General features: G+C 47.5%; 1 protein-coding gene across 1 annotated transcript in view; it reads right to left on the bottom strand.

Annotated features, from left to right (window-relative positions):
* Positions 1 to 26,577, bottom strand: part of Smyd2 (SET and MYND domain containing 2) — a 59,602-nt gene extending 33,025 nt beyond the window's left edge. Inside the window, exons 1-2 of the mRNA XM_008824858.3 lie at positions 26,349 to 26,577; positions 1,484 to 1,547 (exon numbers count right to left, since the gene is read on the bottom strand). Of these exons, the coding sequence (XP_008823080.1) occupies positions 1,484 to 1,547; positions 26,349 to 26,521 (237 nt within the window). The 5' untranslated portion in view covers positions 26,522 to 26,577. The remainder of the gene's footprint in view (positions 1 to 1,483; positions 1,548 to 26,348) is intronic.
* Positions 26,578 to 26,583: the final 6 nt, after the last annotated feature.

Genomic DNA, 26,583 nt, shown 5'->3' with positions numbered 1-26,583 from the left:
GTCAGAGCATCCAGAAACGACCCCGGGCCCTGGGAACTCAACCAGAAGCTCACTTCTGTGCTCAGTGTCACGCAGGCTGGCCACCTCAGGAAGTCTGCCAAGGGAGACACAGGCACTGCGACAGTGCATGTGGCCTTCCAGGCCGAGGGAGTGTCAGCTTCCCGAGCCAACAGTTAAGTGTGTGACCCACCCTGGCTCTCTACTGTCAGCTGAGACACAGGCTTAGCGGCCACTCCCATTGCTAAGAAGCAGAGTCTGAAGCCAAGAGCCCAGGGAGGAGAGCAGGAGAAAACACCACAGCAGGGTAGGAGAGGTGCTGGGGGGCTCAGGGTGTGACACCGAGTACAGGATGGTCACACCCAAGACGTGCAGACATGGAGACATGTCACCTAGAGCCATTCCCACAGCAGCATCAGCGTTTCCCAAGACATGGTAACTGTGTCACATAGAAAGAAAAAGAAAAGAGGGCCAGAAAAGCTATAGAAGATCAAATAAGGCCTCGGAATTCCTGACGCAGGGCTGGGGAGCTGGCCCTGTGGATAAAGCACTTGCCACACAAGTGAAGGCAGGAGTTCAGATCCCAAAGCCCCACCTAAATGCTGGGTTGGTTTGGTGATCCACCTGTAATTCCAGCATTCGAGAGGCAGAGACGGGATCCTTGGGATAAGTTCACCAGCCAGACTGAGCTGAACCCAGGCGCTCCAGGTTCAGTGAGTGAGAGAAAACAATGAAGGAAGACACTTGACGCCGACCTCGGCCTCCACAGTCACGCACAGAAATGTGCACCATGTGCATGTACACCTACACACATGACAACACAGATACACACATACCACACACATACACACTTGAAAAAGAGAATTCCTAATGCATCCAGCACATGAATATCTAAGACCCCACGTTCCCCCTATGGATATTTTTGGACATCTGGCATTTACTACAATGACTGGGGGACCCCATTCCTAGTCAGTCCCTCAGGAGGACACACTGACGGGTCTTACAGAGCCCCCGTGTTTACCTTCCTACTCCCACGTTGCAGCCATCAACCTGAGGCTTGGCCATCACACCTGGCCTCCTGAGTCCCTGGCCCTGACTGCTTCTGAGACGTGTGCTCGGTTCAAGGTTTCCACTAGCCCAAGAGCAAGGTGTGTCCTGCTGTAGGGAGTTCTAAAATGACAGACCCACAACAAAATGCAAAACTTGTGATGACAACTTTTCTGCACTTTCTGTCAGTTGATGGTGTCCTTGGAGCAAACGGTCAGCCTTGCTATGATCCCTGCTTGCGCCTACAAGTCTCCCTGTGTCTTTCCCACCTTCCTTGAAGCTTACTTCCAGTCCTTCATGTAGCCGTAAGCTGGGACCGCCTATTGCTGGAGCCTGCTAGTTCTGGGAGGCATACATACTCAAGGTGTGCTCTGGCTACATCGGACAAACACGCACTGGCGTCTGGACCTCCCTCCCTGCCCGCTGGCCCCGCACCTACCTGACAATCCGCATCGCAGTAAAACGCCTGCTTGCATCTTCCACATTTTGACAACCCTTCTTTCCTTAAAAAGAGAAAGGGCACTGTAGTGGTGAGAGGCAGAAAGACATTCAGCTCTGAACGGGCAAAAGCCATCTGGTCAGATTGGAGAGCCAAGATCCACCTTAGCTGACTGCCCACAAAGTGCATCTCCCCAAGGAGGTGCACACCAGCTTCTGCCTGAGGACTTAGAGACTACACAGCAACGCTTGCTGAGGCCGGCCAGAGAGAGATGGAGGCCACGTGTTCTGATTCAGGGCCCTCCACCTGGGCCCCAACCTTTCATATCCCCTGTACTAATTCTCTTGTGTCTTGATTTCCTGGTGTTTACTAACAAGGTCTAGAAATCAGCAACAGCATGTTGTAGGTTACAGCCCACGAAGGACTGTCAGGGCACAGCTGTTCCTGTGGTTACAGCAGGTGAGGAACACACTCTGCTCAGACTGCAGGTAATACAGGGGTGGGTTCAAATGGGAGTCAAGTGTAAAAACAATGCCACCAGCGGTCTGGGACCTGTTCTTGAATTCAATGTCATGACACACGGTTGGCACACATATCTTTCTTGCTGGGGTTCCATCTGAGGTCCTGTTGTCTCTTCAACACTCTGGCCATGTGGCCTGTTCATCACTACATGATTTTCCTAGCTCACAAGGGCCAGGGACAGAGCACTGTTCTGACTGTGAGGAGCTAGCGAGTGTGTGTTTGTGTGTATGCCCACGTGTGTGTGACCTATATGTGTGTGAGACCTATGCATGTGTGTGTGCGAGTGCTCTGTGGGTGTGTGAGTGTCCTGTGTGTTTGTATGAGTGCTGTGTTATGTGTTGTGTGTGCTGAAAGGGCATGTGTGCTGTGTATGTGTGTGCTCTGTGTGTGCTGTGTGTGATAAGCCACAGCTCTTTCAAAAACTGTGAGCCACTGAACTAAACCAAAAACTATAAAAGCCTCAACTTTTCAAACTGGAGAGATGCTCAGCAGTTAAGAGCACCTCCAGCTCTTACAGAGAACCTGAGTTTGTTTCCCAAAGCCCACACCAGGTGGCTCCTGACTACTGTAACTCCTGGGGCTCTGATGCCCTCTTCTGGCCTCCATGAACACACATGGTGCACAGAAACTCACACACACAAATACATTAATACATAAACAGAAACCTTTTTAAAAAACTTAACTTTTGAGAAGCGAGGAGTGACCATATCACATAAATCAGAGAGAAACTGCTGTCAAACTGTCACTCAGGAGGGGCCGACACCAGGGGCGTTCTTGCTGCTGTAAGGAGGCCTGCGGTGCTCCAGTATCTGTCTTCCCTCCCTGGGGGCCGCCTGGCGCCCCCCTCAGCCCCCCGCAGCCCCGCATGGCTGATGTAGCAGAGGGCTGACATGGGGGACAGGCTGACATGTCCTAATGGGCATCTGTCTATTCAGGCTGCAGACCCCCTCCTCTGCAGTCAGGCAGCACCACCTTCCTCCCAATGATGGAGAAAGCGGAAGGAACCACTACCACGAGAACTGAGCAGACAGCTGCAGCTTGCCAGACAGCGCCGGAATTCAGGGAGCTGACCCGAAAACGAGGAGAAAAGCACGGCTCGGTGGGGAGACACAGATAAATATTCTGAGTTTGTCCCTCTCAGCAGTTCAGAAAGGAACCTACTAATTTGGCCAAGCGGAGTCTCCCCAAGGGCAGAGAAGACTCCAGAAGCTTGGGAGCTGGCCACTTGCACTTTATACTGAGGTGGAGAGGTCAGAGGGGTACTTAGACACAGCTGTGAAGTGACCTGTCAGCACCTGGCAAGGGGTGTGGGCCTGGGAGAGATGCCAAGGGGCTGGAGCAGAGGCAGCCAAGCCAGAGAGGGCACGTTCAAGATTCCAGAGGTGGATGATGGGTGGGAGACGCATGGCACAAAGTCAAGTGAATAATTTGCTTTTCTTTTGTAGGGAAGCAGCTCGGAGCTCTTCTTGAAAAGTTGATGAAAATTATTAATGTTTCTCATAATTTATACCCCCAGAAAACTGTATAAAAATCCAAGGGCTCCTAAGCCCTCCTCAGAACATCGAAGATGTCAGGGCATGGTGATGCATGCCTCTAATCCTAGCACTTGGGAGGTGGAGGTAGGAGGATCAGTAGTTCAAGGTCATCCTAGACTACAGAAGGAGTTCAAGTCCAGCCTGGGCTATGAGACCCTGTCTCAACCCATTCTTGAAAAAGAACACCACGCCACCAAAGAAACTCCCTCATGTAAAAGAGTATTCATCACAGTTGAAAATAAACATTTTAGCTCAACCACATACAAAAAGCTAAAGCTAAGGGCTCTGCAAGTCACCAAGTTCTGAAGCTAGCATGAGGTCACTCAGAAAGAAAGCTTCAAAGTTTCAGTTTCTACAGAGAATGGGAGAGAGGGAGGGAGGGAAGGAGGGAGGGAGGGAGAGAGAGAGAGTCAAAGGATCTCTGGGCCTCCTAGGTTCTGATCTGGAACTGGGGGGAGAGAGAGAGAAAGAGAGAGAGAGAGAGAGAGAGAGAGAGAGAGAGAGAGAGAGAGAGAGAGAGAGAGAGAAAGAGAAACAGGGCAGAGCTCTAGGGGGCTTCACTGAAATTCCAGACGCCCCAAGGCTGTCCTTTACCAGGACCAGCTGAGTCACCAACTCTACCAGCCACAAAATGCAAAGGAGGAAAAAGTAAGCCTCTCATGTTGGGAAGGGTCCTGGAGACCTTTCAGGGAGTTAGTGAAATCATATCAGTATCATGGTGGCACCTGCTTGTAATCCCAGCACTGGGGCGGTTGAGCCAAGAGGTGAGGAGTTCAAGGCCAGCCTCAGATACATAGTGAGCTTTGGGCTGCATAAGGCCCTGTCTCAGGAAACCCAAACCAGGTTGGGGATATGGCTCAGAAGGTTAAAGGCACTTGTCACCAAGCCTGGTGACCTGAGTTGGATTCCTGGGACCTATATGGTAGGAGAAAACAGACTCATGCAAGTTATCCTCTGACCTCCACATGCATGCTGTGGAGGTGTACACACACACACACACACACACACACACACACACACACACACACACACACACAAAGTAAATATAATTTTTAAAAGAAACAAAAATCCTGGCATTTTCCCCACCCCCTTTATGCAGACAGGATAGGTTGTCAAAACCTGGGAGTAAAACTTCCAGTTCCTTAGCAGGAAGTCTCAAAGCCACAGCAGTCACGCGTCCTGAAGCCACTGGGCTTGTCGCTTGCCCCTCACAAGCCGGGAAGCCAATGTCACCAAAGAGTGTCCTGATGCGGCAGTGGGACTTACCACTTTTACCAATCTTGGTTCCTAAGTGTGTGTCTTTTTAAAACTTTGCATGATTACTACTGTGTGTCTGTATGTGTACAATATGTACACAGGTACGTGTCATAGCATGCAGGCTGAGGTCAGTGAAGAACTCTGTGAAGTTGGGTCTCTCCTTCCACCTTAAGCGGGTTCTGCAGATGGACCAGGTCACCAGGCTTGTGCAGCAAGTGCTTTCCCCACAGAGCCATCTCATGAGCCCCGAAGCATGTTGTTTTTGATAGTTAAGGTGAACCAGGAAGAACGTGACGTGTTATTGCTTCATGCAGGAGTACCAGAGCATGTCCTGGACAGGCACCTTGCGGTTGTCAGCACTTGAGGGGCCACTTTGTTCTTGGAATTTTTTTTAACTTAAAAGAATCATTTAGACAACTGTGACTATTCAGATGAATATCTGGCAGATTAACTGATGACAAGACGTACGTGAGGCTGTCACTTTCTGGAAAACAGTATCATTGTTGCTAATGATGAAATCTGAGCTTGTGAGCCAGAGTCGGAATTTGGGATGAGTTAGGGATGAGTTTGTCATCCTGAGTTTGAAGGCTTCTCTAGAAGAGGCCACTTTCTCTCACTTTCTAGAAGAGGCCAGAGGTGAGGTTAACAGAAGTGATTTTAAATACAGTTTGAGGAACTCAGTCAACCTTTGGAAGACACAGGTCACTTAGTGGGCCATTATTTTCCAAATGACCAATTATGAGGTTTTAGAAGTCAGGCACAGGTCTGGGAAGATGGCTCAGTGGGTAAAAGCGCTTGTTGAAAAGTGAGAGGACCCGAATTCAAATCCCCAGTAGCCACGTAAAAGCCAGGCATAGCTGAATGCCCCTGCAACTCCAGCACTGGAGGGAGGAGGTGGAGACAGGTGGCTGCTGGGATACTGCTGGCCACATACACAGACCCTGTCCTCCCAGATATGGTGGTGAAGGATGGGGAAGACACCCAACATCCTCTACATGACACCACATGGGCACGTGTCCACACACATAAGTCATGAATAGGCTGGGATGCAGCTCAGTAACACAAGGCTTTGGGTTTGATCCTCAGCACCAAAAAGAGTTAGGTATGGCTAAAGATCATTTAAGGTACAAGATAGGGGGCTGGAGAGATGGCTCAGTGGTTAAGAGAGCACCCATGTGGGGCAGCTCCAAACTGCCTTAATTGCAGCTCCAGAGGATCTGATGTCCTCTTCTGGCCTCCTTGGATATCTGCACTCCTGTGTGCACGTGTGCGCGCATGCACACACACATGCACACACATACACATAATTAAAAATAAAAATAAAACCTTAAAAAAATAAAGTGCAAGCTACACCAGTGGGTTCTAAAAACCTAAGAACATAAAGCTGGCTGACGCGACTTCCGACTGTGCAGTATAAGACCACATTACTTAACAAGTTTTAATGTGAATTACAGAATATCCACATTTAACCAAAAAGGTTACTAAAATACTTTTCCCTTTCCAAGTACACATGTATGGAAGGCTAGATTTTTGCCAGTCTTTAACCAAATCAACGTAAGACTGAATTCAGAAGTACACATAACAATCCAGCTGTCTTCTATAAATCCAGACATTACTGTGATTCGCAAAAATCAAAATAAGGAGTTGGAGGGATGGCTCAGCGGTTAAGAGCACTTGCTACTCTTGCAGAGGACCAGGTTCAGTTCCCAGAACCCACAAGGCAGCTCACAATTGCCTGTAACTCCATTTCCAGGGGCATTTAATGCCTTTTCGCCTCTGTAGGCGCCTGGACCCACGTGCACACACCCATGCACAGATATACACATATACAGATAATTAAAAATACAGCAAAATCTTTTAAAACATTATATTAAAAAGTGGTAACAGTAATGGTTATTTTAAAAATGTGTTTTATTTATTATTTTTATTTTATGTGTATGGGTGCATTGCCTGCATGTATGTGAGTGCACCCGTGTTGTGCAATGCCACAGAGGTCAGAAGAGAGCTTCGGATTCCCCTGGAACTGGAATTAAGGACGGTTTGTAGCCGCCATGTGGGTGCTGGGAATCAAACCTGGGTCCTCTGCAAGAGCAGTTAGTGTTCTTAACTGCTGAGCCATCTCTCCAACCCTGGTTGTTATAATTTTAAAGCGAATACTTAACATTATTTAAATTTGGAGTATAATAAATATTAGTAGATATAACCCATAAGAACAAAAGCTCCTTGGAGTTGCCAATCTCGAAAAGTTTAGAGGAGCCTCACACTAAAAAGTCTGAAGGCTGATGACCTATCTCAATGATCCCATCAGATTGCCGAATAATATATTATGCTTACTGTTTTTGAAATGAAGACAAGGAGGACCCTTAGGGTAAAGTAACTCATCCAATATAGCCAGCAGATTAGGTAAGGAGCACAATCTACACCCATGCATTTTGTCTTCATATAGGCCTATCCTTCCATAGGACAACTGTCCTAACAGATCACAGGAAAAGGAAGTGATCCGTGTGTCTGATAAGCTAATCAAAATAACAAAACAAAGGAGAGGTATCTTTTCCTCTGGCTGGTATAAGGTCCCAGCTCCAATGGCATCCTACTACTGTCACTTAGCTCCAAAGATGCAATGGTGCAGGATCCAGGATCATTTTTCAAAATGAGATTTGGGGAGGCAACATCCTATAGGGTCTCTCAATCAATTGTGACAGTGGAATCAATTTCATTTAAAGCCCACTAGGAGCAAACAAGGACAGATTTATGTTCATGAGCAGCAAGTCTCCCCCGCCCCCCTTATTCAGTAGAAGGATGCTGACCCTCTCCTCAGGGGACCAGGACAAGAGGATCTTGAGATCCTGGCTCCATCGACCTGTGGTGCTTCTCATTAAAAACTCTAAAGCCTCGTTGGATGGGGCAGGTTTTACAGTGAGCATGAGCACCAAGTCCACTTGCTGCATCTGTGAATTTCCTTCACCAGCACCTCGGGAGCAAGCCTGCCTTTGGAGCAGAAAGTGAGGAAGGCTAGCAGCTTTGAGAGCTCCTGCACTGCTAAGGAACAGCAGAGCACCCACTCTGGCCAAGCGTGCTAGCTGAGGAGAGCTAGGTGAAGAAGCCAGACGGGTACTCAGTTCTCCCCACAGCTGGGGAGAGGCATAAAAATCCTCAAAAGCCTCATTGGGAAAGGATCAGGAGATGGCTCAGTGGGTAAAGTGCTTGCTGTGCAAACACAACAACCTGAGTTCAGATCCCCAGAGCCCATATATAAACCAGGCATGGCGGTTCATGTCTGAAACCCCAGCACCGATAGAGGCTGTGGAGTAAGACAGGTGGATTCTGGAAGATTGCTGGTCATCATTCTATCCAAAATGGAGAGTTCCAGGTTCAGCAAGAGACTCTGCCTCAAAACTAAGGCGGAGGGCTATAGACACCCAACATTGACTTCTGGCCTTCACATGCACGTACAGGAGCAGGTGCACATGCATACAAATGCATACCCCACACATCCACATGCATCTGTGCACACACATCCACATGCATCTGCATTGACTTCTGGCCTTCACATGCACGTACAGGAGCAGGTGCACATGCATACAAGTGCATACCCCACACATCCACATGCATCTGCGCACACACATGCATACCCCACACATTCACATGGATGCACACATAAGAAAAAAATAAAGAGAAGGGGAAAACCCCCCAACAGTCTCATGGTTGAGCCTCTGCCCAAAATTTGCTGAGCAGGAACCAGCACCACAGCACGTTCTTGGGAGGAAAAGACAGACGGAAGGTGAGCCTGTGAGTGTCAGGACGGACTGCTGACGGAGGAATCATCACAGGAGCTATTTCCACTGCAGGAACAGGCAGGTGTTGAAATAAACTCTGGCCCTACAGCATACACAGTAGTAAAACTTTCCTTGTAATGCAGCCTGATCCAAACAGCCCAGGTGTGGGGGAAGTGGGTGTCAAGCAAAAACCTAAACTGCCCTAAAATCAATCAATGAAGACTAGTTATATGAGCGAGTCACTAATAAGCTATCTTGGGGGTCACCGGTTCTGGCTCCCAGGAGTGGGGTCCTCCAATTCAGTGATTGGTCTGTGCAAGGGTCAGACTCTGCAATTTTTTATGTATATAAGTGCACTGCCTGAATGTATATAAATGCACCCATGTTGTGCAATGCCCACAGAAGAGGGAGTCAGAGCCCCTGGAACTGGAGTTACAGACAGCTGTCAGCCACCGTGTGGTGCTGGGAGTCAAACCTGGGTCCTCTGCAAGAGCAGCCAGTGCTCTTAACCGCTGGGCCATCCCTCCAGTCCCCTAATTTTTAAAAAATTACATTTATTATTTTTTGGTGGATGGGGGGCATGTGCCAGGATGCATCTGTGACAGTCAGAGGACAACCTGTAGGAGCTAGTTCTCTCCCTCTACCATGTGGATCCTGGAGATAGAACTGAGGTCTTCCAGCTTGACAGCAAGCACCTTCACCTGCTAAGCCATCTCTCTGTACCCCCACTTCCCTTTTATTTTGAGACAGGGTCTCATGTAGCCTAGGCTGGTCTCCAACTTTCACCCCTTGCAATGTAGCCAAGGGTGACCTTGAACTTCTGATCCTCCTGCTTCTACCTCCCAAGTGCTGGAATTACAGGTGTGCACACCCCCCCCCCAGTTTACCCAGTTTGGGGATCAAACAGAAGGCTTCCTGTGTGCTAGGCAAGCACTCTAAACTGAGCCCCATCCCCAGCCTGTGGTAGTGGAATTTTTAAACTCTCCAGAAGAGTCTAATATGCTTCAGAAGGCAGAACCAGCCTGTGGTTACACATGAGGATTGTGTGGGCTATTAGTTCAGAATTTGCTAGAACTGGGCTTTCGCGAGGCACTCTGTTGTCAGTACGGCTCTTCCTAGACTTCTACATGTTGGAGCAGGCTGTTCAGCTGTCTTTCTGATGACTTTTTGGATGAGAATGAAGTGCCCGGCCCTGGCTTTCCCACAGTAACGGGGCGTACCCTGGAAGCCAAGCTTCTAAATCTGTTCTCCCCCTTGCTTTTCTGACTCTCGTGTCACAGTGTAGATGATCATTTCCCTCCACCCAGCCTCGAATCCTTTTCTCCTTTCAGTGTTTGGCTGCGGGATGGCAGCTGTAAGCAGGCTGCTAACACTTTCTGAACATCATTTTCCTCCACTGCAAAACATTAACGTGTACTTGGTACCTCACATGTTCATAATGAAAATTAAATGTGCAAAGTTTTAAGACTCTGCTCAGAACATGGTAAATAATCAATAAATGTTGAGCGTTACTGTGGCCTTTTTTTTTATTTTTTTATTTTTTTGTCTTTTTGAGACAGGGTCTCCCTGTAGCCCCAGCTGTCCTGGAACTCACTATGAAGACCAGGCTGGCCTTGAACTCACAGAGATCTGCCTGCCTCTGCCTCCCGAGTGATGGGATTAAAGGCGTGCACCACCATGCCACCACAGGGCTTCTGTGGCCCTTTTAATTAGTCTATTCTATGTGCTTGTGGCTTTTTTTAACAGTACTGTCAACTACTGAAATACCTTCAATACACTCTCACTCAGACTCACAGCTACAGGATTTATGGTTCTCAAGCCTTTGTTTTATGGGCAAATATCTACCCTGCAGTGTACAGAAGGGTTCTTTGAACTTAAGAAATGACTGTATCCACAAAGGCGGAAAAAGAAATGTCAGAGACAAATGCAAGTATTTGATAATGTGTGACGGGAACAGAACTTGGAAAACGTGCTCCTGTCGTTTTCTATGGGAGGAGACACACGGTGGTTAATTCCTCTTGCTTTTAAAAGTTGTAAGCCATGAAAGATCAACAAGTTAGGCATGTAATTAACAAGTCCCGCTAGTTAATGCATTGCCTCAGGAGCTGTTGATGTACATGAAAAGGATTCGATTCCATCCACCCTCTACTTTCTGTCGCTCAAATGAATGCTTACCAGGTTTGACCATGAAAGGAACTGGCAGTGGTGTACAGGGGCTTGCAATAACAATTACTTTTAACTAACGGTGACAAGTGCGCTCTGCCTAACAGAGGCAGCCCTGGCCAAATGAGAAAGAGAAAAGGCAAAAAGCCCAACAGCATGGTCTAACCTCACCAGAGGCCAAAATAAGACAATCAGAAACAAAGTTAGCCTCCCACCCGGAGAGGGTGCTCACACCAGCAAGGCCATCGGTCTTGCTGGAGAGGAATAGAGATGAGCAGAATTGAGGCAGAGCCTATTATAACCCTGGTCAGGGGACCAGAATAACATTCGGGCTACAGGGTTTTGTGTGACAGTGATGGACGCTCCCCCACATCACTTTAATCCATGGCACAGTGAGTCGGGACCCACGTGCAGCGGCGTGCTGCCTCCCAGAGCCTTCGCCTGAGCACCAGCTTTGTTCTGAGGCTTGTTAAAAGTTAGAGCCTGTGTCCTCCAGGGGAGGTGGGAGATATTTAGGGCAGTAAGGCAGCAACTTAATAGAACAGGTTTTACCCCAACTATTGGAATTACAGTGTGATACAGTGGGGGGGGGGTAGCTAGACTCAGTGGTCAAGGGAATGACTGGCCTTGTTGTAGAATGGTGCCAGGGATTTAATGGGCCTGTTTTAATGCTGGCTTTGGCCAAGATGAGATTTGCCTTTGTCTTGGAGAGAAAACAACTGACCAAGCTTACAGACAGAGAAATGTGCAGCCTATGAGAACAGACAACTTCCCCTTATTCTCTATTTGTCCTGGTAATTAATCTCAGAAAGTTAAAGCCTGCTTCTAAAAATCTATTATTTTTATTTTATGTGTATGAGTGTATTGCCTGCCTGCATGTACTTGCATCTGTGTCATGCAATGCCCTCACAGGTCAGAAGTGGGCATCGAATCCCCTGGAACTGGATTTATAGATGGTTGTTAGCTGCCATGTAGGTGCTGGGAATCAAAACCAGGTCCTTTGCCAGAGTAGCAAGTGTTCTTAACCACTGAGCCATCTCTCCAGCCTCAGTTAAAGCCTACTTAAAGAACAGATACATAGGCTAAGTATGGTGGCACACACCTTTAATCCCAGCACTCAGGAGACACAAGCAGGAGGGTTTCTGTGGTTTCAAGCCCAGCCTGGTTTACATAGGGAATTCCAGGACAGCCAGGGCTACATAGTGAGACCTTATCTCAAAAAAAAAAAAAAAAAAAGATAATGCTTTTTAATTTCACATTTTCTTTTGAAAATGTTCCTTGTCTTAGCTTTCATGCATTTAACTTTCACACAAGATTGGTATGCTGGTTAGTTTTAACTGTCGACCTGACTTAACCTGGGAATCACTTGAAAAGACAGTTTCAGTTGAGCTGTTGAAATATGGTTGGCCTGTGGGTATGTCTGGGGTTGTTACTGACCCAGCCCACAGTGGATGACACCCTTCCCTGGCAGGGGGTCTCGGGCTGTATGAGAACGGGGGGGAGCTGGCTGAAAGCAGACCACACCTGGTGGGATCAGGGATCCATGAGTGCACACTTAGCTCTTGACTGTGGATGTGATGCTTTAAGTCCCTGCCTCGACTGACAACTCCTGCAGTAACGGACTGTAAATTTAAAGCTGTTTAGGTGTTTTATCAGGGCAACAGAAGTGAATCTAGTCCTGTTGAAATGCCATTTCTTGGAACTTGTATCTTGACTTCAGGGATACCAACGATGACATGAGGTCAAAAAGAAAACAGAGGAGCACACACATCTCTACCTCACAGCACCCAACTTTTCTTCCCATGGTAGAATAAATCATAAATGCTATTCTTAATCCTTTGGAGAAATAACTGTGCACTTTATTATTGGCTCTCCCTATGACTGTTGTTGCTCTAACTGGCACGATGCTCCTATGACTGAATAACAAGGAACATGAGAAAACCAAAGTGATGGAAATGTAACTGGTTTGAAGTTTAAAACACCCACAAGGATATTCCTTACTGACCATTCTGCTAAATGAGCGTTCACAGAAATAGCTGGATATCCTGTAGTCAAACTCAAGACCTAGGCCCAAGTGGACCTGTTCTCAGTCATACTCAGAGAGAAACAGGCCTTTTTAATTGCTTAGAGGTGAATTTTAAGAGTTGGTACCCTCTCATCCCCGAGATTTTATTTCCCTGTGGACAAATCATCAAAATTTGAATTATCAATTTGTTAGCCCCAAGTGTGGGCTTCACACTGAAAACTCAGACTGACCAGATATTATTTGAATAGACTTCACAGGAAAGAGATAACATTAATCTATCCTAGTCAGTATCTACTCGGAGTTCTGTGCTAGACATTAGGGAATAATAGTTTTGAAAAACATGAGCTACTTATATTTGGGGGAAACAAGCCCTGTCCATAATGTAAGAGTAGCAAATACAAATATTACACCAAATGGCCCCGTCTGCTCCACACCACCACCCTAGCAGCCCGAGGAACTCTCCTGGGCTTTCAGGGACATCAACTCAGAACAAACCAGGATTCATGGCTTTGATGCTGAAAACTTTCAGGCCTAGCCAATGTAGGAAGCAGAGTTGGAGATTTTGGTAAAGTTATTTAAATATAGACTTAGAGAGAGGCGTGCAGAAGGTCAGACACACCCAGGAGCACAGGGTGGGCTTCTCAAGGAGAGTAAAGAGGGAGTAAGACAGACCCAAGTGAGCAGACAGGCCCCTCATGGAGAGCAGGCAGGGGATTCTTCTCTATGCAGAAGCATCAACCCGACTCCAGTGCGAGAGGCTCCCTTTTTTGTTATGCTCCCCCAATTTTCCCAGCCTTCCACTCCTGCTTCAGGCAGGACTAGTTAAGGGAAAGCTTAAGAAATGCAGTTTGAACTGAATTCTGCTCAAGGGTGGACTGACTTTGGTATGAGGCCTTTCCCTGGAAGGTAGCAGAGAAGGAAGGGGAGGAGGCAGGGAGTCCTTGGTTACCAGTGACAACAGAATATGGCTACTTTGTGGGGCATCGAAGACCCCCAAGATGGGGTCCATAGTCAAGTAAAAACTATGGGGCCTGGCAGGATGGCTCAGTGGTTAAAAGCACTGGCTGCTCTTCCAGAGGACCTGGTTCAGTCCCCAGCATCCACATGTCTGTAACTCTAGTTCCAGGGGACCTGACACCCTCTTCTTGACTTTGTGGGCATTTCTGGATACGGGTATACTCACATACATGCAGGTAAAACATGCACATAAAATAAAAATAACTAATTTTTAAAATATTATTTTTATTTTTATGTGTATGAGTGTATTGCCTGCATGTATGTAAGTGCACCCGTGTCATGAAATGCCACAGAGGTCAGAAGAGGGCGTTGGATTCCCCTGGAACTGGAGTTAAGGATGGTTCGTAGCCACCATGTGGGTGCTTGGAATCAAACCCGGGTCCTCTGCAAGAGCAGTCACTGCTCCTAACCGCTGAGCCATCTCTCCAGCCCAAAATACACACAAAAAATTTTAACTATGGTGTCACCTGACAGGTTGGGAAATGGTACTTCCTTGTGGGACCTGGGGTGCCTGCATTTTGTTCTTAATCAGGGACTCAAAGGGTTCTGAAAAAGCTCCCTTAAAATCCCATTTCAAAAAACAAACAGGGCTGCCTATTTAGACAGGCCATGAGACTTGTCCCAAAGAGCCACTAGCAGCTCAGAGGACGCAGAAACAGGAGCACCCGTTCCTCAGGTATTTGCAGAGGTCACTGGCAGGCTGCTTGCTAACTGGGCACAATGACAAGTTAACCCCAGCTTTTGCACTCAGTGCCTGTGTGATGAAGCATGAAATGTGCTAGGAGCTGTGTAAGCAAAGGGGCGGGGGGAGGGGGGGCACCAGTCCAGCCTGCAGAAATCAGGACAGATGGCTCAGAAACTGAGGCGTCAGTCAGGCAAAGAGGGACCTCCGTGCACATCCCTCTGAGTAGTCTGATACAACAGGTTCAAACCAACACAGCACAGGAGGCTGGACTCTGGCCCAGCTCCAAGCCTCAGCTCTGGGTGCCCAGCAAGCAGCCCTGTCCCTCCACGGGAGGTCCCTCGGGGGTCATTCTCTGCAGATTCGAAGACAAGATGAGGTAGGGCTCCCTGTCCTGCTCTGGACCTAGAAAACATTTAGTAGCTGGTGTCTGTAAGGTCTGGCTATGTGGCAAAATCAGTTAAATATTGGGCCAAATATATGGATTGTTTCTATATCATTCCCCATTAATTTGAATGTTCTTAAGCCAGAAAAACCCTTAAAGCTTTTTAAAAAGTAGTTTTCAAAAATGTTTGCTCCCCAGTATAAGCAGGTTGCATTTATTAACTTAAAAATGTTGGAATTTAAGACAAGGTAGGGATGTTGGCAATTCATTTGACCTGCATACTATCTGCTCTGAGCTCTCTTTCAGTGTGTAAGGCTTAAGCCAGAGTTAAACTTGTGACTGACAGAATGTTTTTCATGATCCATGTGAATCAGCAGTTTTCAAGTGAGGAAAATATTCAATGCTTCTGACTTCCGGTGGGGGGGCGGGTGGATTAATTTAGGAAAGAAGCCGGTCTGTAGAGGAAGACTGAAGCCCTTCCTCACCTGGGCTTTATCTAACAGAGCATGTACAAGAAATGCCCTCGAAATACACACATAAAAAAGGGCAGGTGCTGTGTGCAGGTTCTGTAAAGGGCTCCACACCTCAGCACAAGCCTTTGGGGCACAGGCCTTTGAGCCCCCACCCCCAGCCCCTTGCTGGCTCACTAGCCCACTTTCTTGGGAATGCTTAGGAATGCTTCTTTTGAAAATGATAATAAAGCATCCCTATTTCTATTTCTAACCATGTGTCTCAGGCACAGTCCTTTCCCTTGGGACACAAGAGCCTGGAATCAGGTGTATCTGATCTGAATCCACAGCCTGGCACTAAGCAGGCTTTATCTGTTTATCTGTTTTTCAGAGTCTAAAAGCGTAAGCAAGGTTTCCTGGACACTTGCTTTCTCGCTGTCCCTGACCTCGGTGCCTCACTTACAAGACATGACTTTCTCTCCTCTCTCTCCTCTCTGTAGCTTCCAGGTTTTTAGCTCACCTGCTCTGCTGGCTTTCTCCCAAAGTCTAATAAAACTGTCTCAAGCTCTGTTCCAAATCAGTTTCTAAATTCCATTATTAATGGGTCAAGGAACCCAAGAGGGGGACCTCTGTTCCCCAGTAGCATTTCCTTACCACAACTGCCAAAACCTGAGAGTTCAAGACACTGGAGTAAAGATGAAGAGTCATTGTGAACTAAAGTTCTCAGAAAAAAAAAGCCACACCTGTGTCAAGATTCTGTAAAGCTGATGGGATGATGAGAATCCTGTGATTGTGGAGAGTTGGAATGTTGCAGATCCCAAGGCAAGTTATCTTAGTTCATCTTTAACTGCCTTTCCTTGCCCACCCACCTGTGTCTGACCCCCTAATGTTTTTGTGACTATCAGGTGAAACCTTTAGGAATGTATTAACTTAACAAAACCCTAGCTTCCACCAACCCAAAAGCTAAGAATGCCATTAGATAGCACCTGAGGCCTACAGCAGAGGTGTGCCGTAACCCACCCACCTGATGTTCCCACCAAGGTATTTGAAAAGTGACTTGATTTATGACTTTGCTCTGTAGCCATAAAAACTTCAAAACATTTCCAAGTGGGAACATGGCATTTGGGACAACCCCAAATCTGGGCACCACCAGGCCTTGGAGACTCCAATGTATCTTAAAAATAAACTGTCTCAGGCCTGTGAGATGGCTCAGTGGGTAAAGGCACTTGCTGCCAAATTGATGATCTAAATTTGATCTCTTGGACCCACATCATGGAAGGAGAGAACCCACTGCTGCAAGTCAGCTTCCATACTCACAGGTGCACGCACGCAATGAATAAGTAAAATAATGTCTAAAAAAGAATACACTTTTATTCCTGTTGAGATGAAAACTGTGTTGTGTGTCAATACTAAAACATACTCCTGCAATGTAAGGTATTTCTTCACAACTCTTGTCTAGGGATATAGATCTCACTAGATCCTTCAGAAATATAAATTACTTTAGATAATTAAAAAAAAAAAGTAAAGTCCTTACTTTCAGAGAGTTTACTATGGGCCCACAATTAAAGGTCCTTAGTTCTGAGGCTTGAAGACTATTAGAGCTTATCACTGTGAACAGCAATTACTGCTACACTTGTAAAAGACATTAGTCTTTTCTTTCAAACCCTTTAAAACTTTTGATTTATAACAAGAACATTTAATCTTTTTTTTTTCTTTTCTTTTTGAGGCAGGGTCTCCCTGTAGCCCCAGCTGGCCTGGAACTCACTATGTAGACCAGGCCTGCCTTAAACTTACAGAGATCTGCCTGCCTCTGCCTCCAGAGTGCAGACGTGCACTACCACGCCTAAGAACATTTAATCTTTTAATTCCCCCCACCCCCACATGCTATAAGGCTTTTGTTTATGAAAAAGGTCCTGATGCATTCCTGGAATCTGATGGCCTGGGTTAGGGATAGAAACCTACATAATTTCCAGGTTCTGTATGCTTGCTTAATTTGAATGATGACACAAAACAGCCTTTTGCAAAGTAAAAGCAGTCTTGCGGGTTACTTTCTTTACTTCTGCTTGTTCTGTGCTCTTTGTTCAAGTACTCTCTGTGCAGTATTGATGGGGTCCTTGGACCTGATTTTATTTCTAACACACTACATATTTGAGGAACTGATGCTTATTTCTCAGGTGTCACTCATCACAGGGAGAACTCTCACCAATAGGAACCAGCACCCACATCTGTGAAGTCGTTCCTGGTAGTCAAAGACCAGAAGAGGCTCTTCCTGCCCACAAATATTTCCTTTATTGTTATTATTTGTGTGCGTGTGTGTGTGTGTGTGTGTGTGTGTGTGCGTGTGTGTGTATTCTACCTGTGTGCAGTGCTCTCAGAGGTCCAAAGAGGCTGGGGCTGCATTACAGGCAGTTGTAGGCTACTTGATATGGGATCCAAGTCCTCTGGGAGAACAGCAATCACTTAACCGCTGAACCTGCACTCCAGCCCACAGAACATTTTCATTTTTTGCCACAGATTTTAACATAACTGTCAAATGTCAGGATATAAAATCCTTGATACTTTTATTGACTTGGATGAACACTTGCCCCTGTTGGGCATGCAGATTTCTTTCCATGTTCCTCTCCCAGGACTGGTTCATGTTTGCATCTCACTTCTCCAGGGCATCCTCTCCTCTCCTCTATGGTAACTCCTGTCCTCTGGGTACCAATGTGCCTCCAGCATCAGGACCTACCAGCTAATACACAAGTGTTCTTACTATTATCCTAAGCCCTCATTTTTGTCCTGAGGGACTAGGAACTTGCCCCCAAACAAGCACTTATAAACCCTCAGGTGCAGTCTTTCCCAGAGTGCTCACTCAATCGAATTTAACAACACAATACACTACTTCTACCTACTCATTTGAAACCTCCCACTTCACACCAGAAGGCCAGCAGACTTTATGTTAATGACTTAGCAGAGGAACACTGCACTATTTTTAAATTTCTGATTAAAGAGCTGAAGAGCTGCAGCTGGGCTCTCAGCACCCGTGTGCCCTGAAAAGACAAGTTGTTTCCGGAACCTTCAAGACTTTTTTTTTTTGTATTATTTTCCTGCTAAATTGCATATTCCTGTCCTTCAGAGCAGTCTTGAAGAGATCGGATTTCCTTCTGTTCCATTGTGTCATTGTGAACGCCTTTGCAATTGAAAAGGAGGCCTCAGGGTGGCAGGCACCGAGTCAGCACTCCTGGCACAAAGTGAGGTGTGCAGCTTTGTGTCTGGTTAGAGCGCTAATGAGGCCAAGGTCAAGGGTTCAGCCCTGAAAAGGAAGGCACTTCAGTCAATTCCCGGCCTGAGAACTGCACCCCTAAACTAGTGCAGATTTTCTCGGAATCCAAAGATGTGAGGGCTGGAGATGTGGGTGGGAAAGACACCAGTAAGGTGCGGAGCTTCCACGTGTCAGTCTCTGGAAGAGGACAAAGACCTGGGCACCTGTGGCCTCCCACCAGCCCCAGAGAGGGAACCCTCTGCACAGCTAGGTCCTTGGAGAAGGCTGAACCAGGTCAAGTATAAGCTGGGTGCCCGGTTCTAGGTCTGGAGAGTCCCTGGTGAGGATCAGGACACACATATGGACCAGTTCAAAGACAGGTGGCCAATCCAGGGGGGGCCTGTAGGAAAATGAGACTGGCCCAGTACAGATGAACTAGATGAAAGCTAGGCTTGAACAGGTGTCATCATCCATTGGAGATGCTTGGGAAAGGAGGAAGTTGCTCTAAAACTGTGATGATTTTTACGGTAACTCATCTAAAATTGTGATTTTTTATAGTAACAGGGAAAAGAGATTAGCCTAAATCAAAAGAAATAAGTCTGAAATAAACACTGAAATAAAGCAATCACTTTCTTGATGATTTTCCCGACACTTTCAATTCTAAAGCAGGGAGTTCTCATAAATCCCGAGTTTTCCTGAATACAAGATTCTACCTGCAGCACCCAGCCTGGGTCTTTATAGCACTGAAGACTTGGGGTTTTGTTGTTTTGTTTTTGTTTTGTTTTGTTTTTTTGTTTTTGTTTTTTTGGTCTTTTTGAGACAGGGTCTCCCTGTAGCCCCAGCTGTCCTGGAACTCACTATGTAGACCAGGCTGGCCTTGAACTCAAGAGGTCCACCTGCCTCTGCCTCCTGAGTGCTGGGATTAAAGGCATGCACCACCACACCCGGCTTGTTTTTGTTTTAAGAAAAGCATTTTGGGGGCTGGAGAGACGGCTCAGCTGTTAAGAGCACTGACTGCTCTTGCAGAGGACCCGGGTTTGAGTCCCAGCACCCACATGGTGGCTACGAACCATCCTTAACTCCAGTTCCAGGGGAATCCAAAGCCCTCTCTGACCTCTGCAGCATTGCACGACACGGGTGCACTCACATACATGCAGGCAATATACTCATACACATTAAATAAATAAGTAAATAAATAAAAATTACATTAAAAAAAGCATTTTTAAATAACTTTCTGACAGGAAGTAGGCAACCTACTTGTCCTACAAGAACACCATCAGAAGCCTGGTGGCCAAACACCACCACAAATTCCACCTCATCCATGCACACAGAGAGGTTCTGAATACTTAAGAAAAAGAAAAGAAGTTATTCACAAATACTGCCCAGTCAGACAGCATGGGGCGAGGTACATCTGCATAGAGGCCAGGAGGTCGGATGGCAGCCTTTAGCACAATGCATTAAAATAACCGATTCCACAAAAAGCCCAAGTCCCATGTTCTTTCCATAGCTTTTAAAATTTTTATTTTTATTTAACATGTATGAGTGTTATGTCTGCATGTGTGTAAGTGCACCTGTGTCATGCAGTGCCTGAAGAGGACAGAAGAGGGGGTCTGATCCCCTAGACCTGGAGTTATGGGCGGTTGTTAGCCACCATGTGGGCGGTGGGATTCGAACCTGGGTCTTCTGCAAGAACTGCCAGTGTTCTTAACTGAGCCATCTCTCCAGCCCCTACATCTTAGTATGTAATAACTGATAGACACAAAACAATGTATGTGGCTCTTCTGCAAATTCCAAAGCGTCCAAATCTGCCCAAGATACAGACCAAAGACAGCACAGCCTCACCAATTTTAAAACGTTCTAGAAAGAATGGATCAAGTCGGGCCTGGTGGCTCAGGCCTACAATCCTGACTACTGGGGAGGCCTACCTGGACTTCAGAGTGAGTTTAAGGCCAGTTTGGGAAATTTAATAAGACTGTTTCAAGGAAAAGTAGGAAATGGACTGAGGTTGTAGCTTAATAGAGTGTTTGCCTAGCACTAGATGTAAACTGCAGTACCAGAAAAAGTGCGTTAGGCTGCTGGATTGCTATGAAGGGAGGAGCAAAGGCAAAGGCAGAGGTGGGGCTGGAGAGGACGCCAGTGGGGCTTGTGGGAGATCGGAACAAGAGTGACCTTGGGGATCCTCACAGGCTGAGGGCACAGGAAGGAAAATTTCATGAGAATAAACAGATTTGGCTCCATCCCTGAAGATCACACAGCCTGTACCTAGCTCTGTGTACATGGTTGTATGGACACGACTCTGTGTGTGTGTAATGCTCTGTGTACCTGACTCTGTATATAGGCTCTGTGTACATAGCTCTATGGTGTGTATACAAGGCTCTGTGTACACACTCTGTGCACAGGCTCTGTGTACACAGTACGTGTGTGTGTGTGCACGCACACACACACACACACACACACACACACACACACAATATGTAAAGTGGGATAAGGCTCTGTCTGCACAGTCATCCTTAAAAGCATCAAAGCAAGACTGTATCTGGAAACTATGAGCACAGAGCAGCGTGACAGCCATTTTCTGTCAGTTCAGGTTTTCTTGGATTGAGAGAATTTGAGGCCTTGGCTTTAAGGAGGTGAAGGTTTGAACTGCAATCAGAATACTCTGCGCTGGTTCTCTGTCACCTGAAATCACCTCAGATAGGTGGCTTGGCCACCATGCCCCTGTGGAGTGTAACATCGTACACTCCCCATGTGAAGTGTACGGCTCTGCAGTGAGGAGAGAGTGGATCTTTCCCTGTGGCTGGAAGGATCATGTTAGAGGAGGAAACAGGAGTCCTGGCGTCTTTGTTAACTGTTCTTCCATTCCTCTTTATAAATACTTGTTTAAAAAATTTAAAAAGCATTTTGGGGTCAAAGGATCTGTCCTCCCTTTCTACCATGTGGGCCCTGGGGACGAAACTGGGGTCTTCAGGCTTGGCAGCAAGCACCTTTACTCTTTGAGCCATCTCGCTGGCCCACAAATACTTGCCAAATCTTGTGGTAAACCAGTAAGACATCTGAACACCGTGGAGCTGGAAAGGAGCTTGCCTATGCTGGTGTGCTGGAGTGCTGGCATTGGGCTTCAGAAACAGTGAAATCTCATCCCAGAGACCCACTGTGATATAGGGAGATTCAAAAGGGTGAACGGCTGGCTTTAGTTCCAGGTCAGGGCACCAGTGAGTGATGACTCCCTCGGTCAGTGTGTTCTGTACGCCATTCCTAGAATCCCCCACTCCAACTCCACTACTGTGAATATAGTCCTGAAACTACAGTGTTTTATCATATACGTCAATAAAGTCAGAAAGTGTGGCCAGCAGAGCTCATGAGACCACAGACCAGGCTGGTTTGGACAGCTTATTCAGCCTGTGGGGTGTAGGGCACCTGACTGCACTCTCATCACCAGACTAGGGCGGATATTGGAAAGCTCATTTTACAGGTAGGGGAACCCAGGAGCTCAGAGAGGTGAAGCAACAACTGCCCACAGACAACCACCAGGGAAGGAACGGAGCCCGGATCCAAACACAAAGTCCCCACCTCGCTGCCTCTGAAATACTGTAGCGGTAACCCAAGATAGCCTTGCCTGACATACAGAGGGACAACTTGAGTGTGTGTTGTACTGGGCACTGGATGCAGGACCTTGCACACGTGCCCTGCCACGGAGCTATATCCCCACTGCAAAAAGACTCTTTGTGCTGGTCTTGAGCTTGTTCTGTAGCTTGTGACCCTCCTGCCTCAGCCTCCCAAGGGGCTGGGATTGCAGGCCTGTGCCACAAACACCCTGCCCTGCCTTTTTGGGGTTCTTCGATGTAACTTTTTAAAGGAAATGTGTGTATCTTACTACTCATTTAATAAACATACATTTAACAGATGAAGATAAGCCTGTATTAGTGCATTTGTCCAATTTTCCACTTACAAAGTATGATATTGAGACCATTTGAGGCCATTCTTTCTCTTATTATCATAGAATGCTGTAGAACAACCAGAGTCAGAGCAACCCTGGGGACCATGTCTTCTTCCATTACAAGGCCTATTCAAATTTCAAGGGTCTATTTCAGAGAACTTTAAGAAAATAGCATCCTTAAAATAATTAAATCCGGGGTTAGAGAGATGGCTCAGCAGTTAAGAGCACTGACTGCTCTTGCAGAGGACCCAGGTTCGATTCCCAGCACCTGCGTGGTGGCTATGAACCATCCTTAACTCCAGTTCCAGGGGAATCCGAAGCCCTCGTCTGACCTCCACAGCATTGCACAACACGGGTGCACTCACGTACATGCAGGCAATACACTCATACACATAAAAATAAACAAATAATAAGTAAAATATATTTTTTTAAAAAATTAAATCCACTGAAGACTATTTTGCTAGGCTAGTTAAGCAATGGAGAGGCAGAGTTAGTATTGTAGGGACTAAACATCAGGCCAAGGTGGTGTCCCTACCCCTACCGGGACACGTCATCCCAGAGCTTTGCCCACACCAACCTCTCAGTTTTTAAGCCAAACAGTCTGTGTGAGCCAGAGAGAGACAGTCACAGGAGCTACTAGGACTTCCAACTTTCCTCCACACTCAGAACAAGCAACGGAAAACAACTATATCTTTGCTATGAAGTGACCCAGGAACCAAGAGACTAAAGATCAAGACGGCGATGTCTGCCCTCAGAGGGGCCATGCTGGACACACCTGGGTAGAGGGAGCCTCAGTTTGGGAATTGCCTCCATTGGACTGACCTGTGGCCATGCCTGTGGGGTAGTTTCTTGATTGTCGAGTGATGTGGGAAGACGCAGCCTACTGTGGGTGGTGCTACCCATGGACAGGTGGTCCTATGTTGTATGAGAAAGCAGGCTGAGCAGGGGCCAGGGGAGCAAGTCAATAAGCAGTGTCCCTCCATGGCCTGTGTTCCAGCTCCTGCCTCTGGGTTCCTGGCCTGAGTTCCTATCTTGGGCTCCCTCAGTGATGAACTGTGACCTGAGAGCTGTAAGCCAAATACACCCTTTCTTCCCCAAGTCAGTACTGATCAGAGTATTTTGTTACCGCATTTGAAAGGAAACTATAACAGGCCATGGGCAGAATCGGTAGTCTAGAATCATCTAGTAGACATTGGGTTATAGCTGATTCTCTCTGATGCCAATAAAATCAAGAGTTAAAATGTACAATTTTCAGTTTAAAATATATAAAGTAATATATATTAAGAATCTGGTAGAAAGTTAAGTAGTGACCCAAACATGCACACAAACATATGTACATGGTCTGTGTGTGTGTGAAAACATGTCTAAGAGGGACAACTCCCTGAGGGACGGCTCTTGCCTGTAAGTCATTTATATTTTTAGGAGTTGCCTTCTAGCAGCTGAGGCAGGATCCGTATCTTCCCAAATGTCATCTGCCAAGCTGAGAAATGTGATACTAATTTAAAACTCCCAGAAGAAAACAAAAATCTCTGAATTTTCCTGGCAATAAAATCCTATTCCACAAGGAGCTGAGAAATTCAATTAATAGAACATACTTACTCCTGAAGAGATTATGGGGTTTTTTTTTTGTTCAAAATGAGTGAGATTCTGGGGCAATAAACATAGCAGAGAAACCTTGGGGGACTCATCTGTCTTAAGTGACACTTTAAATTGCACTTCAAGTCTGAGAAAGGACAGGATGGCTTTCGTTTGGGGGTATGACACAGGGACCAACAGGCAACCCACTTGCAGACTGCTGTTCCTGAGACCCCACAGGATGGACAGATTTGTCTTCTGTCGTGTCAAACAGGTGACAAAGGAACCTGCTGGCCCAAATCTCTTAGAATGATCTAGAAAAATGAATCAGATTTACTAGTCATCATACAGTGAGACACAAAGATTTTTCTAGATCACATGGGTGTCAGAAGCATTATTTTGGGGGCTGTATTTTAGTTGATTTCAAAGGACTCGAGGAGAAAGAGAATGAATTGCAAGTGTTCGTCGCTGTTCACAAAAGCCAAACAGAAAGGGACAGAGGTGCAGGGCATGGGGCAGCCCGGGAGAGGACCAGGCAACAGTTAGTGACATTAACAGAAAAATAAAGGGGGCCGCGAACTTTGTCACATATGGCAAATGGTTTGTGAGGGTGCACTGACTGTGTGTGTGTGTGTGTGTGTGTGTGTGTGTGTGTACACAAGCAGGATCCCCCCATCCAGCCAAAGAGAAGCACCTCTCAGTTGTCAATGAAGAGACTTAATTCAGGCAGAAGACTGGCTGCCGCCACCACGTGAATTTCTACCTCCTCCTCATCCCACACGTGGCTCCAGGACCCCTGATGGAGGCCCCTTCTGTGAGGGGTGACCTGCGTGGCTCCCACCACTGCAGACACCCACACTGCTGCAGACTCCCAGCCACAGTGAGGCTCAGAAGATCAAGGGACCAGTCGCAGCAGCCTTTTTAACTTTGGGAAAACCCAATGCTCACTTCACTCAAACGTCGCAAAGTGGTGCCATGACCCTTTAGCTCTTGGCTCACCAATTCAAAGAGCCACATCACATACAGCCCTTCAGCTGCCCACGGCATGATTCTGCGGCAAGTTCCTTTCCAGGTCCCCCCAAGCGGAAGACAGCTCTGGTAGGGAGTCCAGGCAAGATCACTATAATCAGCCTTTGTCCTTTCTTCTGTTGTCTTACTGTAGAACGAGGAACGCACGTTTGAGAGGTTGAGGGCCCCAGTGAGTGCTGGACCACAGACCTGTGCTCAGGACCTCAGGTCTGCTTAATCTAATCCAGCAATCTCCATTTCAAAGATGAAGAAACTGACCTTCAAAGAAAGCAAAGCAGGGGCCCTTCCTCACAGCCAAGGAGGGCCTGGGACATGTTTGGCTGGATAGCCAGGCCTCCTACCTCAGCAAACTTCCTGAGCATCTCAGCAGGTGGGAAGTGGGCAACTCTGAGCCAGATCAGGCTTTAGTCCCCTAATTAGTGCTGTGTTGACACACAGCCAGATCTCCTCTCTGGGTTTTTAGTTTTCTCATCTGTAAAATGATCTCTTCTGCGCCTTTTGGCTAAGACCAAGTGTAACTTCATCTGTAAAGAGACAGGATGGGATCCGTGCATTCAAACTACATTAAGACTTGGCATAAAATTGAGAGTCTGTATGGATATAGTTTCTATATGAATATGGACACCCTGGACATGAGATACATTACAAGTAAACACATTTCAACTTTGCCTAATTCCTCGAGTCCACCTTCTCCAACCAGGATGGTACACCTCAGAATCCTAGGTGCCTAAGAACCCAACACAGAGAGAAGGAATAAGGGACCCCGACTTAGCAGATGTCGTTAAATTCCTTGGGGACGGGGGTTGGGGGAGGGGGCTGCCAATCTCAGGCAGAGCTGGGCAAGGGGGGGATTGGGGGAGGAGTTAAAGGTGGCAGACGGTGGCTGCCCCTCTGTGGGCGAGTCAACTGCCAGTTTTCCCGGTGGACAAAGCAAAGTGGACAAGGGGACCCAGGTTGGATAGTAGCACCTTGTGGCCAAGGGCTTGGTTGGAAGCCAGGGAACTGGGTGCAAGTCAGGGGCTCGGTGCAAGCCGGAGGCCGTGGGTGGGGTGGGGTAACCGGTGCCAGCCGGGGACTGGGTGCAAGTCAGGGGCTCTGTGTGCAAGCCGGGGAACTCAGGGGAAGCCGCGCTGCAGCCCACGCGGGAAGGCAGCGCCCTGCAGCCGGGGTGGGCGGCCGGGCGGGGCGCGGGGCTCCGCAGAGGCGCGGTGGGCCGGTCCTCCCCTCCCTCCCGGGCGGCGCCGGCGCTAGGACCCGGCCCCCGGTACCTGGCGAAGCAGCACTCGCAGTGGTTGCCGCGCTCGTTGACCGTGAGCACGTAGGCGTAGGCCGGGCAGGAGAAGAGCAGCTCGCCCACGCGGAAGGGCCGTAGCGCCCGCAGCCCCCGGCCCTTGCCCGCGCTGCAGAAGCGCTCCAGGCCGCCGCGGGCCTCCGCGCGCATGCTGCCTGCCGGGCGCTGCGCGGATCGGACGCGCGTCACCCGCGGGGGGCGGGCTAGGAGCG

The sequence above is a fragment of the Nannospalax galili genome, unplaced genomic scaffold, assembly GCF_000622305.1.
Source record: "Nannospalax galili isolate Female #2095 unplaced genomic scaffold, S.galili_v1.0 scaffold648, whole genome shotgun sequence".
NCBI classification, from domain to species: Eukaryota; Metazoa; Chordata; class Mammalia; order Rodentia; family Spalacidae; genus Nannospalax; species Nannospalax galili.
This window is presented reverse-complemented; position numbering and strand designations above follow the sequence as displayed.